This window comes from Lepidochelys olivacea (assembly GCF_965140295.1).
Source record: "Lepidochelys olivacea isolate rLepOli2 genome assembly, chromosome: 22".
Taxonomy (NCBI): Eukaryota; Metazoa; Chordata; order Testudines; family Cheloniidae; genus Lepidochelys; species Lepidochelys olivacea.
The window spans coordinates 21,755,320-21,769,485 of NC_140432.1; the positions used below are offsets into that span (position 1 = coordinate 21,755,320).

Consider the following 14,166-nt stretch of genomic DNA (forward strand, 5'->3'; position numbering starts at 1 on the left):
GCACAGCGCCTGGGGCCGCTTCAGGCCCGCGGCGCGTAGCCGCTACCTCTTCCCGCCAGTCCCTCTGCAGGATCTTCACAGGGCCGCTGTCCCCGGAGCGCAGCCGCAGGGACCCGCCCCGCGCCGGGGAAGGAAGAGGGAGGCCCCAGCGCGGCAGCCGGGCCCGGGCCCGGGCCCGGGCCCGCCCGCTGCAGTTTGTCGGGTCAGGGCGCGCTCTGGGACACGCTTTGCGCGAAGACCCGTCCCGCCCCTGGAGTTCCGCGCCGCCGCGAAGGGCTGATCCCTGCCCTGGGTGGAGAAGCCGGGGGAGGACGAGGGGTCCGGCCGAGAGCGTTGCGCCTCGGCCCCGGGCAGGGCGCTGGCCTTTCTGCAGTAAGGGACCATGCAGCGACCAGCGCACGGAGGGGAAGCGAGCGCGGGCCGAAGAACCATGTACAAACCTGACTTTTGAAGCAGCTTCTTTCCACCATTGATGGAGGTACGGTGACCCGATGTCCCGATTTTATAGGGACAGCCCCAATAGTTGGGGCTTTGTCTTAGCTAGGTGCCTGTTACCCCCGTCCCGATTTCTCAGGGCGGCTGTCTGGTCACCTTAGACGTAGGGCTGGGTCTACTGCTACCCTCATCCCCTACTCTTTCTGTCACTGCCCTTCTGACGCAGACAAGTATTTGGTAATCTTGGCGAAGAGTGCATTTTCCTACTCAAGGAGAAAAGCAAGCTCTGTGAAAATGAACCAGGGTTATCTCAGGAAGAAAATTGCTGCAGGAATAACAAACTTAACACTCAAAGATTCTAATTTGCAAGTAATAGGATGAGGGAAAGTGTGGAATATTTGGGGAGTGGGGATAGGCATCAACTGACTATACATTTTTACACTCCTGCAACAGGAATTGATCTTTGTATCAAGGCCTGTATACACCTGTATTTATGTAGGCCCCATCACAGGAGTAGCCCAGGGCTTCACCCAGATTAATTTATCCTCAATACCACGTGGGGTAAGGAAGCATTATCCCCATTTAACAGATGGTAAACTGAAGCACAGAGTAAATAACATGCTCAAGCTCACACTGGAATTCTATGGCAAACCTGAACAACAAACAGGACCAAGCACTGGTTTGACACCCTAACCACAAAAGAGTGTAAAAGCAAAACTTGGTGCAGAAATCAGATCAACCACAAAAGTATTTCTGTAAAGCACCTGTTTAACTTGTCACATCACGCCCCAGTGCACCATATTCTGAACAGTTTTAGGCTAGTAGAGGCTATGAGCCTATGAATCAAATTAGATTTGGGTAACAGGTGTGTGTGTGCATGCGTGCATCAAGCTTTGTTTATATGCAAAATAGCACTAGTTTAAACTGTGATTTTTAAACTCATTTCACCTCGTGTGAAACCCTATGTGAACACCCTTAAATGGATAGAACACAGGTTTAAATCTAATTCTTATCCAGTTTTATTTTAATTCAAAGAATAATTAGATTTCTAACCAAGTGTCCACACAGGATTTTGCACTTAACTAAATTAAGTACAGCTATCCTAGCCTTTAACGCTATAATGGTGACAGCCATCAGACTCCTGTATCCCAAAAGCAGTATAGTTTAAATGGACTATCACTGCACCCATGAAATTCTAGTGTGCCTCTCATCACAGTATCCAAGAGCCCTAGCTCATATGCTCTGATTTGTATGGTAGGAGTCACTCATCCTTAACAGCACTTTCAGCTACACTTGATCAGATATAATTAGGACCACATACAGAATGTATCCAACTGATATTGCAGAAAGAATAGAGGGAGATCAGTCACCCATGCTAGGATTTGACCGGAGGTCAGGATTAAATTCTAACTCAAAAAAAAAAAAAAAAAGTGTTATGAGACCTTTGGCAGCTACAGATGGTGGAACCCAGTCATGTCTTAGCCAAAAGGTTGCAACTCTGGCAGTATGGCACACCATGCTGGAGCACAGAAGTTCAGTAGCAAATAAAACACAGTGCTAGCCAGCAACAGAATGGATTCAGAGATTCCCAACAGACAGCAATTGGCAATATGGATTCAAATGATATACTCAGAGTTCATACTGTTTTCAACTTAAGAGATGTAAAAAGATTGTAGAAAAGAAAATCTTTTATTGAAACAATTTCTTAACAATGGAGCAAGTACATTTCAACTGAATTAGTTTGCCCTTTTCCTCTCATGTTAAAAAAAAAGAGGAAATAAAACTGACCAAAACTTCAGTACAGACAAGTACCTGAAATGCTAATGAAAAGGAAAAAGAATTAGGACTTTATGGCTGAGTGTCCACCAAAGTGGCAAAGGAAAAAAAAATCCACACATACACAGCACTGAAAATCTTTGAACAGATGGGGGTATGGTGTATCAGTACTTGATATAAACCCAAAATATCACCTGGATTGGGCTTGGTTCTGTTTTAGGCAGTTCACAACAGCGAAGGTGGAAAACGAGACCTAATTTTCACTCCCAAAAAGAGAGGAATCAGGGCTAAGACCAGCCACCAACCCACATACATTTGAGGAGGGGAACACCTTAAAAAAAAAAGTTTCCAGGAATGCTGAAGACTTAAAACATTGCATTTGATTCAGGCTGGTTTTTCAAGCGTCACAGTAGAATGCACATTCTGGTCAACACCGAGATTTGCAAAACTAAATGTCTTGTTTGTGTTTAATCTTTTCAATTCTGCACATCTAAAAAAGTTTCAATCAATACAACACACAATTTAACAAAGACAAGACCAAGCATGCAAAAAATTGGTGCCCTAATCATGTCTACAGTGTATGCAATTCTAGCGGAGGAAGAAGAGGGTGATGAGATTAAACCATTTTTAATTAAAGAGATTTTTCTAAACGGTCTTTTCTCCCATCCAAACAAGATTTCTGGTCTTGCAGCCTATACATGCGTCACCCCACAGGAGATTTAACTTCATAAGGACTGCAGCATTGAGCATGTGAATCCATCATAGTTTTTACTTCACTTGATGTTTCTGTTTAACTGTTCTTAGAAAGTCAGGGTTAGAAGATGGGCAAACAAGTTGTACCACTGAGGGTCACATTCTTCTCAGGCAAACGTGTATCTGAGGGAAGAACATGACCTTCTGTGGCCCATACTGTCATCTTTTCACCCAAAAGGCACCTTTCCATCAGATTACTCTTCTGCCCTGTTACATTGTAACTATCCTGCTGTTATCCCTGATCACTGAGTGAGTACACACTGCTGCAGGCACAGCATTATGAATCCTGCAGCTCAAGTCTGCTGATCATAACCGACTTGTAAAATGCGCTGCAAATCCCACCACAGCTCCACTCCCTGCTCCCAAAAGGTGAATTTAACCTACTCTTGGGCCATAGTTGTTCTGAAAAATTAAATAGGAGGTCTGTTGTCATTTTATACAGCTCAATGGCAGAAGCAGAAAGCTCAGCTATCATCTTTACAAACGACACATTTTTGACAATCCCCACACAAATGTAAACAGTTGAGAAATAACAGAGAAATGCAATGCCAAGGCTAAAAATAATATTACATTGCAATGGGCACCCAGAGCAGTTGGTTTATTCATCCCTGTTATGAAGGGCTGACTCCAGGCACAGGGTGAAAGACTGTCCGAAGACATTTGCAGACAATGCTAATACACATGGACTTCCAGCAATTCAGAATAGTATCCCCAATACTTCCCTACCACCACCACTGCAGGCCCATATTAATGATGAGACTAGAAGCCTGTCACCAAGGATCAGACTGCAGAGGTCATTATATATGCAGCTTGATGAGATGAGATTCCATCCAAAGGAAGATTTGATGTCTTCACTTCAGTGCAAGGACCACAGAAGGGCCACAAACATCCATAACCACACCCTAGGTACACTTATTTCTATTCAACTGCAGCATGATTGCTCTTCTGCTTTTTGAAAGGAAAACTTTAGTATTCAAGAGCTATTAACCAACATATAATTAATTTCAACTTCCCACTGCAGCAGTCTCCTGCGTGCAGTGACATTTTTGGGGAGCCAAGTTATGAGATGGAACTGAATGCAGCACGTTACTGGGAGCCAAGAGAGTGCATGATCAGAAATGGAAGGGATATGCTAAAAGGCTGTCCCCTAGTGGTGTCTGAACTCCACAGATCTCAGTTATGGAGAAGTTTCTGAGCTCTCTCTCTCTCTCTCTGGTGCACCAAGAAGTTGGAGGAGTTTTGTTTCCACACAGTAGCTTGCTGTGTAGATGTTGTGAAAGATGGTATTGGTGATGGCAGGGAGACCTCTCCTGGGTAGAAGAGAAGTATGACAGTTTAAGGTAGGAGGATGGGAAAGATGCAGTTCCTATAAGAAAAGTTAAGTGGGTCCTAGCTTTTGAGAGGAGCCTGGTTGATTGGGAGAAGGACTTATAAGAACAGAGTTCAGCCTGAGAGTGGCCCTGGGCAGGGAGCATTGGAAGGTACAGGTATCTGTACTTCCTGCTGTCTAGATGCGTAAGACAAGACTCAGGAGGAAGCCTGTTCAAGCTGATTTGCAATATCAGTAGTGGGGTGCAAAACCCTTGAGACAATGTGTTTCCTCGGCTTATCTGCTCCTGAGTGCAAGATTGCACCATAAAAGATGAAAAGCTACACTAAGAATCCATAAATCTGCATGGTTAATGGAAGTTCTGTTTGGGCTTGGAAAGGCAGCATTACTGAGAAAGGCGCCCTGACGATTCACTGATAGCACAGTGATTTTCAAAAACATATAGCTGCTGGGAGGGACTAGAGCTCTGAACTGTAATGTAAAAAAGTCAGAGAAAGTTTAAGGAATTCCCAAAGCCACCTTCCAAAACAGACAAAAGCATTTTAAAGAGATTGTCAGGAAGAGTATTTTTTATTTTGGTTGAATAGGCCCATGGAAACCAATGTCAGATGCACATTCACAAAGGTTTGCATATGAAGTAGGTCAGGATCTCACTGGTGTGTTTTAGCAGCATGAATGTTTTCAAAAAAAGATATGAGACCATCACTGAGGATGAGGTTTCACAACAAAGCCAGTCTGATTTCACAAGACACTGGGGGAGGAGGTTACCAAGAATATATTTTCCAGTTTTCATCATTCTGTGCCTCCTCATCTAAAACCTATTCCCATGTGCTGTTCTGGTTGCAGTCAGAGATTCACCATCAAATACTCTCCTTGCATCTCTTTCGTGTCCCAAATACCAATTTATGGTCCTTTTATTTTATATTTAAACTTTGAACCAAAGTTTAGGTCCCTATTCCCTGATGTTAAATTCTGCCTGACAGAACTAAGGGCAAATAGATGGCTTTAGCAGCCCTAGTCTAATGAAAAATGAACAGAAATCCTCACCCTAAGGCATGGAGCATCCCTCCCCACCAAATTCCATTTCACTTCCCCATGCATCAAAATGAGAATGTATTTCCTGTTGGCCACAGCATCCTGTTTCCTTAATTCAGTACCTCTCGCAAACAACTCCGTGACATGTTTCTGGGATACTGTAACACCTTCATCCTCACTAGATGAGGCACGGCTCCAGAGTGTTCGTGCCAAATTACTTCCTAAATCTTATGGGCCTTTTTTTTGGGTACTCTTTCAATCTACAAAAAAGTCACTTCTGGTGACTTCAATTGGACTGTACTGGAACTCAGAGTCTTCAGTGAGCACATGGCATCTTTAAACACATGAAAAGACAAAAATAACTCACTAAAATTAACAGTGAAATTCCCAGGAGGAAAAAAAAAAAATGTACATCTCTATTGCATTTTGTTGTCAGCCTGTTTGTCATGTTCCATTTAACATGAAACTAAATGGGTCCATTATAAAAAAACCTGTTAAATAAATAGATGTGATGCTAGAAGAAATTTCAAGGGATGTTATAACTCATCGTTCGTCCTGCTCTCTTCTCTAGCATCTGGCTTCTCACTCTCAGGTTCTATGTAATAAACAGAAACAAAAATAAAGTGAAATTATAAATACGATTATAAAGTGATAGGCATGCTGTACAATGTGGTTTTTGCATGCTACTATAATACAAATATTCAACTACTTCAACACACTTCTCAGACAACAGGGGATTGGAGAGTTGTGGAAGTGTTTGCAGAATCAGGCCCTTGAGTAGCCCAGAAATTCTATCTGATAGGTGGTGGCCCTGGTGAGGACAGGAACAAAAATAGCCAGTTGCAGACATACCAAGGTGAGGTAGAGATTCACCCATGCTGTGGGAGTTAAAAAGGAGACCTTCTTAAGGAGAGGGGGATAAACCAGCACGGCCAAATATCTTGCCACATGGATATTATTTAGAGTCACACTGTCAGGTTAAAAGTTGCTTTTGGAAAATACGTTTCTTGCCCATGTTACTGACAAACCCTTGATTATTCGAGCTAAACAATTACTAAGAGTTTAATTTACTTTTTACGCTCTATACTATTTGCTTAAAGTATACATTTAATTCAGTTTGGATAATGAAACATATTAGTTTCCTTGTTTATCGTCACTTGCAGGTTCTCGCACACTAGCACAGGACTGCAGTGTTTGACTTCCAAATGCTGCAGGGAACGATTGCTTTAAAAGTCCCCTATAACTTTCCACTAGAATGTAAAAGCTGTCAAGAGAACATTTCAATTGGTTAGGCTGTAGAAGTTTGGTTTTGATCTTTCCAGGGACCCACTACAGCTATAATAGTCCCCTAGTTAGGTACAATAGCGTCCTTCAGCCTCACTGCACAGGAACATCATTGCGACATCAAATCAAGCAAATGTCCCATTTCCAAGAGTGGCTGGAACACGCCAAGAGTACTAAAGCAGATGTAACCATGTCTTCATAATAGCCCTAAGACGAGAGTTCGGGGTTTTAAATCAGTTAGTGACCCCTTTGGTGGGTCTATACTGCAAGTGAACAGGGTTACAACCAGTTCCCCTTCCTCAGTTCTGGCATTAGTGTTATTGGGGCCACAGCTACCATTCCATCCCACACATTTTTCTGTAGCTGGCCCTCTCAGTTGTAAAGTTTGAAACACTGACACCTTCTCAGCAGCCAGAGGCTCCTTCTCACCCTGTGGTTCATTTGCAGGGCAACAGAAATTAAGAGATTTGCAAACAGTGGGCTACAGACATCCACAGTCACTGAGTTCCATTTTCTTACACAAATTAATCCCTACCTGTGTCTGGTCCAGACTGATCACCTAGTGTTGCTTCCTCGACTATGGGAGGTTCCCTGACTGGACTGACATCTTCAGGTTTATCTGTATTATGGGGGAGAGATGTGCAACAAGTGGTCATACAAGTATGTCAAGTCCAACACCTCCTCTAGCTCTGGTATACAAGATCAAATGTAGAGATGACACTGGACAGGAAAAAAAATTGCCAATGTGGATTGTAAGTGAACCAATTGCAGCCCATCACTAGAAGATTACTGATTTCTCATCATTGATCCTGGGAAAGCCAAAGGGATGGTCAATAGAAGCACTTTGAGAAAACATAAGTACCCCAGCAAGCAGAGGAAGCATCAGGCAGCAAGCAATAATGGAAGAGTCCAGCAGGGATCAAGAGCAACCAGGGGCAACTCTGGAGCAGTCAGAATAGTGTGGGGAGGGGAGTGGTATTGGTGCTGAGCTTGCCAACGGCCACTGGAAGAAGATGAGCCCCAGGCTGAGGCCTGGGAGTTGTGCAGGAAGGCCATCCCACGGGCTGGGGCCTGACTAAGATATCCTGCTAAAGGAACCAGGGCTACCATAGGGGAGCTTTGTCCACAGAGAGTGGTTTGATCTTTATAAAGGGACCGGGCACTCAAGAACTCATCTATCTTGAGAGCTAGGAGAGCTGTAAATCCTAGTGTCCCTAATGATGTGACCTAGGAAATCTCTGAAATCAGCTGGCTATCACTCAGGAAGCAGAGACAATCAGCAGGTATGCAGAGCAAGGTGTCATCTCTTAGAAGGCTGTGCCTCACAGTGGGTAGCAGAGACTAAACTGGTGCTGAGGGTGGTCTCCTCTCCAGTCTCTACATAAGCCACAATGGCAGATGCTTTCCGTCCCATGAACTTTAGAAAACCTGGACACCTTCTCAAACAAATGTCAATGAAAGAAGACAGAAGTAGCACTTGGAGCATGCTATATTTCACCAAGCTTTGTGTCCAGTAATTCCTGATTAGGAGGATCAGCAGCTTTTCCACTTTTATCAAAGATTTCTGTCATTACAATCTCCTTTTGCTCAGTGCAGACAGCTTTGAGAGAACATTACACCTGGTGGTTCAATAGTATCAGATGCTCATAGGAGCACCTGCCTGTGCTGAGTGTGCCTTACCTTCTCCTTTCTCCTCCTTGGGAGGGATAACCTTCTCGCTGTCAGGGGGAGCTGTGGCATTCTTGCCTGAATCAGTTTTTGTGGTGTTCTTTTCCTTCTTGGGTCTGGGTTTTGCAAACTTAGCCTTGTTCAGTAGATACTGCACCTCCCTGTCCAGGGCTGCTATCTTCAGCTCTATGTCCTTGGACAGCAGGGTGGGCTTCTCAGTGGGAGGAAGTTTATTCTGTTCTGCCAGTGTCTCATTTTTCCAAATCTGCAAGGAAATCCCAGGGTCAATCTCTCCCCATGAATATGCTGCTATTTTTTGGTTACATGAGTTACTGTTTTTAAATACACAATCCCAGACACAGCACCTGGGCATTCCAATTGCCTGTGGTCAACAAGGCTTCCATGCCCACATCCTCCAGCCTTAGCTCCACAAGACCAGAGAACAAGAGTGCCAGTGGCTGCTCTTAAAACCATACAAATCCTAATTACTGGGAAGGCACTAGCCCTCCCATATTGCACATGAACCATCTGTATCTCCAGTTGCTATGTCTTCCCAAAGCAATATGCAATCGAGTTTGGTAGTAGGGAGTATTAAAATAGAGAAAGGTTTTCCTAATGCGTGGAGAGGATGTACATCCTCTGCTCCCTATCCCTAAGTGAAAGTAAACGCATTAGCTGTGGCATTGATCACATTATCCAACACCACATCCTGAATTGGCTCCGCAGCCCCTTCACTTACCACAGTTTCATTGATTGCTTTCTCTAGGGTACTCAGTTCCACCTCTGTGAATATCTGATCGGCCTCTGGAAGCATTCGTGCTCCCCTGAAAGATAAAAATTTATTTTTGCTCCAATTGTTGTTCAGGGTTAACATCTGCATCAATGGCATTTGAAATTTCTATAAGTCATTGCACAAACTGACTCATGTTTTTGGACCTTACTGCTTTTCACACATACATGTAACTTCTGTTCAAGGAAAGTGAATGCTAGAAGACCAGGGTATTTCAGGTGATTGGGAATGGAATATAAAACCCTCAATCACATTTAGTGATTTACCATGGGATTGGCCCACGAGTGGGTTTGCGAGGAAGGAGGAAGCCCAGGGTTGTGTGTGTGTGGGCGGGGTGGGGGAGCAGTCCTGACCCTCCTGAAAATGGGTGCGCTTTGCAGTATACATGGGATGTCATACTCTTTGTTCTGAAGAGTAATTTATGGGCTTTGAGTGTTTCTATTAACACATTCCCTAAAATGCTCTAGGAGCCGCCACATACTAGCTTCACATGCTAGCAGACCAGATTCCATTTTAATTAGTGGGTCAAACACATGCAACACTTTTCCACCACCCACAACTTCAAATCTTCTCCTCAGGGTCTCACTCTTACTTGAGGAAGATGCTGGAGTGATTGAGCAGATTTTCGAGGGCATTCAGGCGGTCTGGCCATTTCCTTCTTTCTTCCACACGGAAGAAAAGGCTCCTGCAGAGTTTCTTCAGCTCCGAGAGCTTCTCTTTCAGTTCCTGAAAGTGGGAGAAAACAGACAGGATTGAATTGATCAGATATCTAAAACTGCTCCAAACTTTTAATTCCAGAAATATTGTGAATCCCAGAAGCTTGAGCTGCAGGAGTTTTGCCTGCTGTCCCCATCAGATGCACAAATCTCGTGTGCGAACAGGAGTTGCGGCACTAGACACAGTGTATACAGAATGGGAAGTTAACTGCTTTATGTGCTCCAAGAGGTTGAGCAACAGATGGGAAGAGCTAGTTCTTGTGCAATTCAGTCCTGGGCAACTTAACAAGAGGGTTTCCAAGTGCCAGAGCATTCAAAAGGGCCAAAGTGAATCAAAGCAACCAAGGAAGCCTAGGTCAATTTGCCACCTATTGGCAATTCAGTGCAAACTGACACCCTATTTCCATGCAGTAGTACCTTGGTCGTGGCTCTATAGCCCTCCTCCTCCATCCAGTTGGAGGCTTCGCTCAGCTTTCTTGAGATTTCCTCTCTCTGCTCCTCTGTTGAGACAAACTGATATTCCTCCTGGTAAAGCTTGTCCTGAGAGGAGTAAAGGTCACTTCAGCTTATCTGCTGATTAATGAGAAGGCACAAACAGCAAAGGAATCTGTCTCAAATTCCCCCCTCCCCCGACAGAATGCAACTGCAACCAACTGCACGACTCCTGGGCTCCTCCATGCTACTGAGTGGAAGTTCAACCCCCAGATTTGTCCTCTTGCTCCTTCAATCAGCTGAGAGTGGGACAGGAAAGCTGCACAAGTCCTCACATGTAGGATAAGAGCTTTCCTCTTGCCCTCACCAATTGGTGTTTCTTCCCAGCTAGAGCGTGGGGATGCTGAGACATGCAGAGGAGGGGATAGCATATACAAAGCTTTTATGCAGGTAGAGATTTGACTTGGTATGCTGCCTAAACCCTAATCTGGTCCCACTTGTCTTGAAGCCTCCCTATGCCATGTGGGACAGGGAACACTCAAAATGACAACAGATGAACTCCTCAAAGCAACCGCTCCCCAGCTTGAAACAGATACAACCCTCGGCAGCCAGCTCAGCCCTGCCAGTATACAACATCTCCCTCCTGCTTTTCAGGAGCTTTCAACCCTTTTCACCGCTCTTACCTTGGTCTCAAAGATGAATGCCTCCAGGCTATTGGCTGACTTTTCCCTCTCCTGCTTCTCTAAGTCTCTGACTGTCAGATCCTGAAGTCTAAAGTGCAAGGAGGCCAGAAATAAGTAAAAATATCATCAGCACCTGTAAGAGCGGGTGATGTTCTCTTTGCAGACAGGGATCTGTGTAGGCAGCAGTACCTGTCACTCAGACACCATTAACTAACCCATCAGCACCCAGGCCACGCCAGTTACAGGATACACTTAGATGTCTTAGGGTCAAATCCAAAAGGTGGGAAGTCAGGAGTTCTCTCCCAGTTTCAGCGTTCAGATTCACAGTGCTCAGGATGTTTCTCCTCGAGTACTGACTGGCTAAAACTTTCTCCCTAACCCCCTTTAAACCAAAGGCCTCCCCTAAAAGTCCATCTGCACTATGACAAGAGAGACGATAACAGTTATAGTACCGCTCCGAACACTGTTCATTCTCCTCCTACCCAAGAGCTGTGTTAGACTCATTGGGCACTGATAGCATGGCTTGGCTACTATGATCACCAAAGGGGGTGGGGGAAGAACCCCTGTCCATACTGTGGAGGAGAGGGGACCATGTAAACACTGTCATCACTAGCATGGTTACAAATGCAACAGGGACAGATCTTTAAGTAATGTCTCACGCAGTTAGGGTGCCACTCCATAGGGAGCTCACAGGACCAGAGTCGAAGATGGAAAAGATTAAAATTATTGGCTACAGCAATGTTAACTCGTCAGGCTGAGCTTCCCTCCAACCTCACTGGGCATAGAGAGACCATCTGGGATTCCCAGCCACTCACTGCAGATCTAACCTTCTGTCCACACACACACAGAGCCAGCGCTGCCTCCGCTTCCAGCTCTTGTCATTTTCTAGTCTCAGAACTGACCCTTTTCTTGTGCACATTCATCCCAGTTCCTCCCTTTGCCATTCAGAGTTTCTGGCCTTGCCACCTTTTGGGACATTTACCCCTAGTTTGTTTGAAGGGGCTGCTGAAAGAAGGATGGTGACAAGAGAAGGGTCAATAGAGGCAGTGGGGGTGAGCAAAGTCTTGCAATGTTTACTACAGTCAGATTCATTCTGGGAGTGGGAGAAGGTAGTGTCATCTGAGCATGACCTGAACTCAATAAGACATGCACCTTAGAATCTGTTGCTCACTCTGGTCCCTGTGCCTCAGCCCAGTCTGCTCCCATAGCCTACTCCCTTCACTTCAGCATGCTCTTCTCAAACTTACTTCTTCACTGAGCTCTTCAACTCCTCCTCCAGCAGGTCAAGCACATCACTGACACCTAACTCCACACTGATCTCGTCCACAAGTTTCTGCTTCTTGGAAGCTTTGGGTTTTTTCTCTTCCACTTTGGTGGCTGTGCTGTCACCAGGACTTTTGGACATTTCTTCCTCTTTCCCGGATTCTTCCTTTTCTTTGGGATCCTGTGTCAGAGAAGGAACTCCAGGATAAATAAAAAGACCAATTTGCAGTACCATTTCACTTGCAACAAATATTTTGAAGAGTGGCACACAAGAACACGATAAGGGAGATTTGAGCTCCCAGGGTTAAGTAAATAGGCTAGTGTTCTACATCTATAAAAATAGATTTGCACATCTGCAGTGCCTTAATGCTTCACAGGCCGAGAGGCCTTGTTTCCACTGTGAAAAAGGTATATTCTTAACTCAAGTTAGTTAAATAGTGCTAAAATCCTAGAGGAGACAAGGCTTCTCCTTTGTCTTTAACTCTACCTGCTTGCTTGTGTGAGAATTACAAACTGTCCTGTCTTTTCTAGGATTTTACTTCCAAGTAGTTAAGGAATTAAAAAAAAAACAAAAAAACAAACAAAAAAAACCCTTCAACGTACCTTTTTTCACTGTTAAGGCAGGGCCTTAGTGCTTCCCAGACAGGGAAGCCAAGGAACAAAAATGAACCAAATGCCCAAGATTACATGGGGATTTCAGACTAGACCCAGAAGTCTCAGCTCCCAGTCCCGAGCTCCAAACAGCAGGCCATATTTTTATTCAGAACAGTGCATGACTGCCTCTCATAGACTTTCACACACAACAGCTTTGCACTTACCAGCTCAGAATGGCACTGTAGGTACAACACAGCAAGATAAGGATCAAATGTAAAGTGGCCTTGGAAGGAGAGAGTGGATTGGTATAAATCCGAAGGGCAACGGGAAGCAATACTGAACACATCCTTCTGAGGATGAGGCAAATGTCAAGGGAAAGGGTTCTCTGCAGGGAAAACTCCAACAACTCAAGTGAACTTTGGCAAGGGGTCTCCCAACACTCAGCTTCAGACCCTGAGTGAAGGTCACTCCCCACTTCTGCCCCTAAGGAGCAAGGATTTATTTCAGTGGCTTGTCGGTTAAGGGTTTATTTTCAGAGATAGTGAGCAGGAACAAAGCTGTGGTGCTCAGCCTGCACACATGGGGTAGAATCTCTCACACCCTCCCCTATTATTTCCAGTTAGATCCCAGTCCTGAGGTACAACAGCACATAATGTCACCATTTTAGGCAGTCTCCCTTTGCAGAGTCAGCTGCTCACCTGAGATGCTGTTTTTTCTCCTTCCTCCTGTCTCTCTGCTTCTGGAGGGACAGCTTCTGCTTTATCCTGCATTGAAGATGGCTGCTGCTTCTCTTCCCCTTGCTCCTCGCTCACTGTCCCTTCTCCCTCCTTCTGGTCTGGTTTCTCCCCCTGTTCTTTTCCTGTTTCTGCCTGGCTCTCCTCTTCCTCCTGGGCAGCAGGGAGGAAAGTGCCACAGTTTTTTAATGGAAATCCCATGCAGATGTGTCACACAGACAGGGCAGGCTCATACCGGAAGCTTGGCATTCAACATGGCACAAAGGCTACAAGAGAAGAACAGGGAGTGGGCAGGCCAGTGATGACTTTAAGAAAGTCACTATATCACCTTGGAACCACAACCCTTTTCTATTCCTGGGAAAGAAAACAGACTCCTATTGGCAACACAGGAGCAGCCAGGGCCAAGTGTTCTGTGTAGCAGGAGAACCTGCCAAGAGCCTATAACGATGAGATGCAGGAGAGTGTAGCCTACACAGCACTACCCAGAGAGGATCCAGAAAGGAGACCGGAATGACAGAGAAAGAGACTTCATCAGGGAAGCAGCCTTGGCAGCATTTGCCCAAGTGACTGCCACCAGAAGGCCTGTATGTTTATTTTTAACGCAGCATTAGACTTTGAGACATGTACAAACTTCTACAATGTGTAGTTTTTAATCTTGGTGTCCTGCTGGTCA

At 45.0% G+C, this 14,166-nt stretch overlaps 1 protein-coding gene across 3 annotated transcripts in view; it reads right to left on the minus strand.

Annotated features, from left to right (window-relative positions):
* Positions 1–3,545: 3,545 nt before the first annotated feature.
* The window catches only part of HYOU1 (hypoxia up-regulated 1), a 28,368-nt gene continuing 17,747 nt past the window's right edge, over positions 3,546–14,166 (minus strand). For all 3 annotated transcript variants that reach the window (XM_084611709.1, XM_084611711.1, XM_084611710.1), the window contains exons 17-25: positions 13,458–13,646; positions 12,150–12,346; positions 10,903–10,990; positions 10,205–10,327; positions 9,664–9,797; positions 9,021–9,105; positions 8,294–8,546; positions 7,149–7,232; positions 3,546–5,924 (exon numbers count right to left, since the gene is read on the minus strand). In XM_084611709.1, the coding sequence (XP_084467835.1) occupies positions 5,866–5,924; positions 7,149–7,232; positions 8,294–8,546; positions 9,021–9,105; positions 9,664–9,797; positions 10,205–10,327; positions 10,903–10,990; positions 12,150–12,346; positions 13,458–13,646 (1,212 nt within the window). In that variant the 3' untranslated portion in view covers positions 3,546–5,865. The remainder of the gene's footprint in view (positions 5,925–7,148; positions 7,233–8,293; positions 8,547–9,020; positions 9,106–9,663; positions 9,798–10,204; positions 10,328–10,902; positions 10,991–12,149; positions 12,347–13,457; positions 13,647–14,166) is intronic.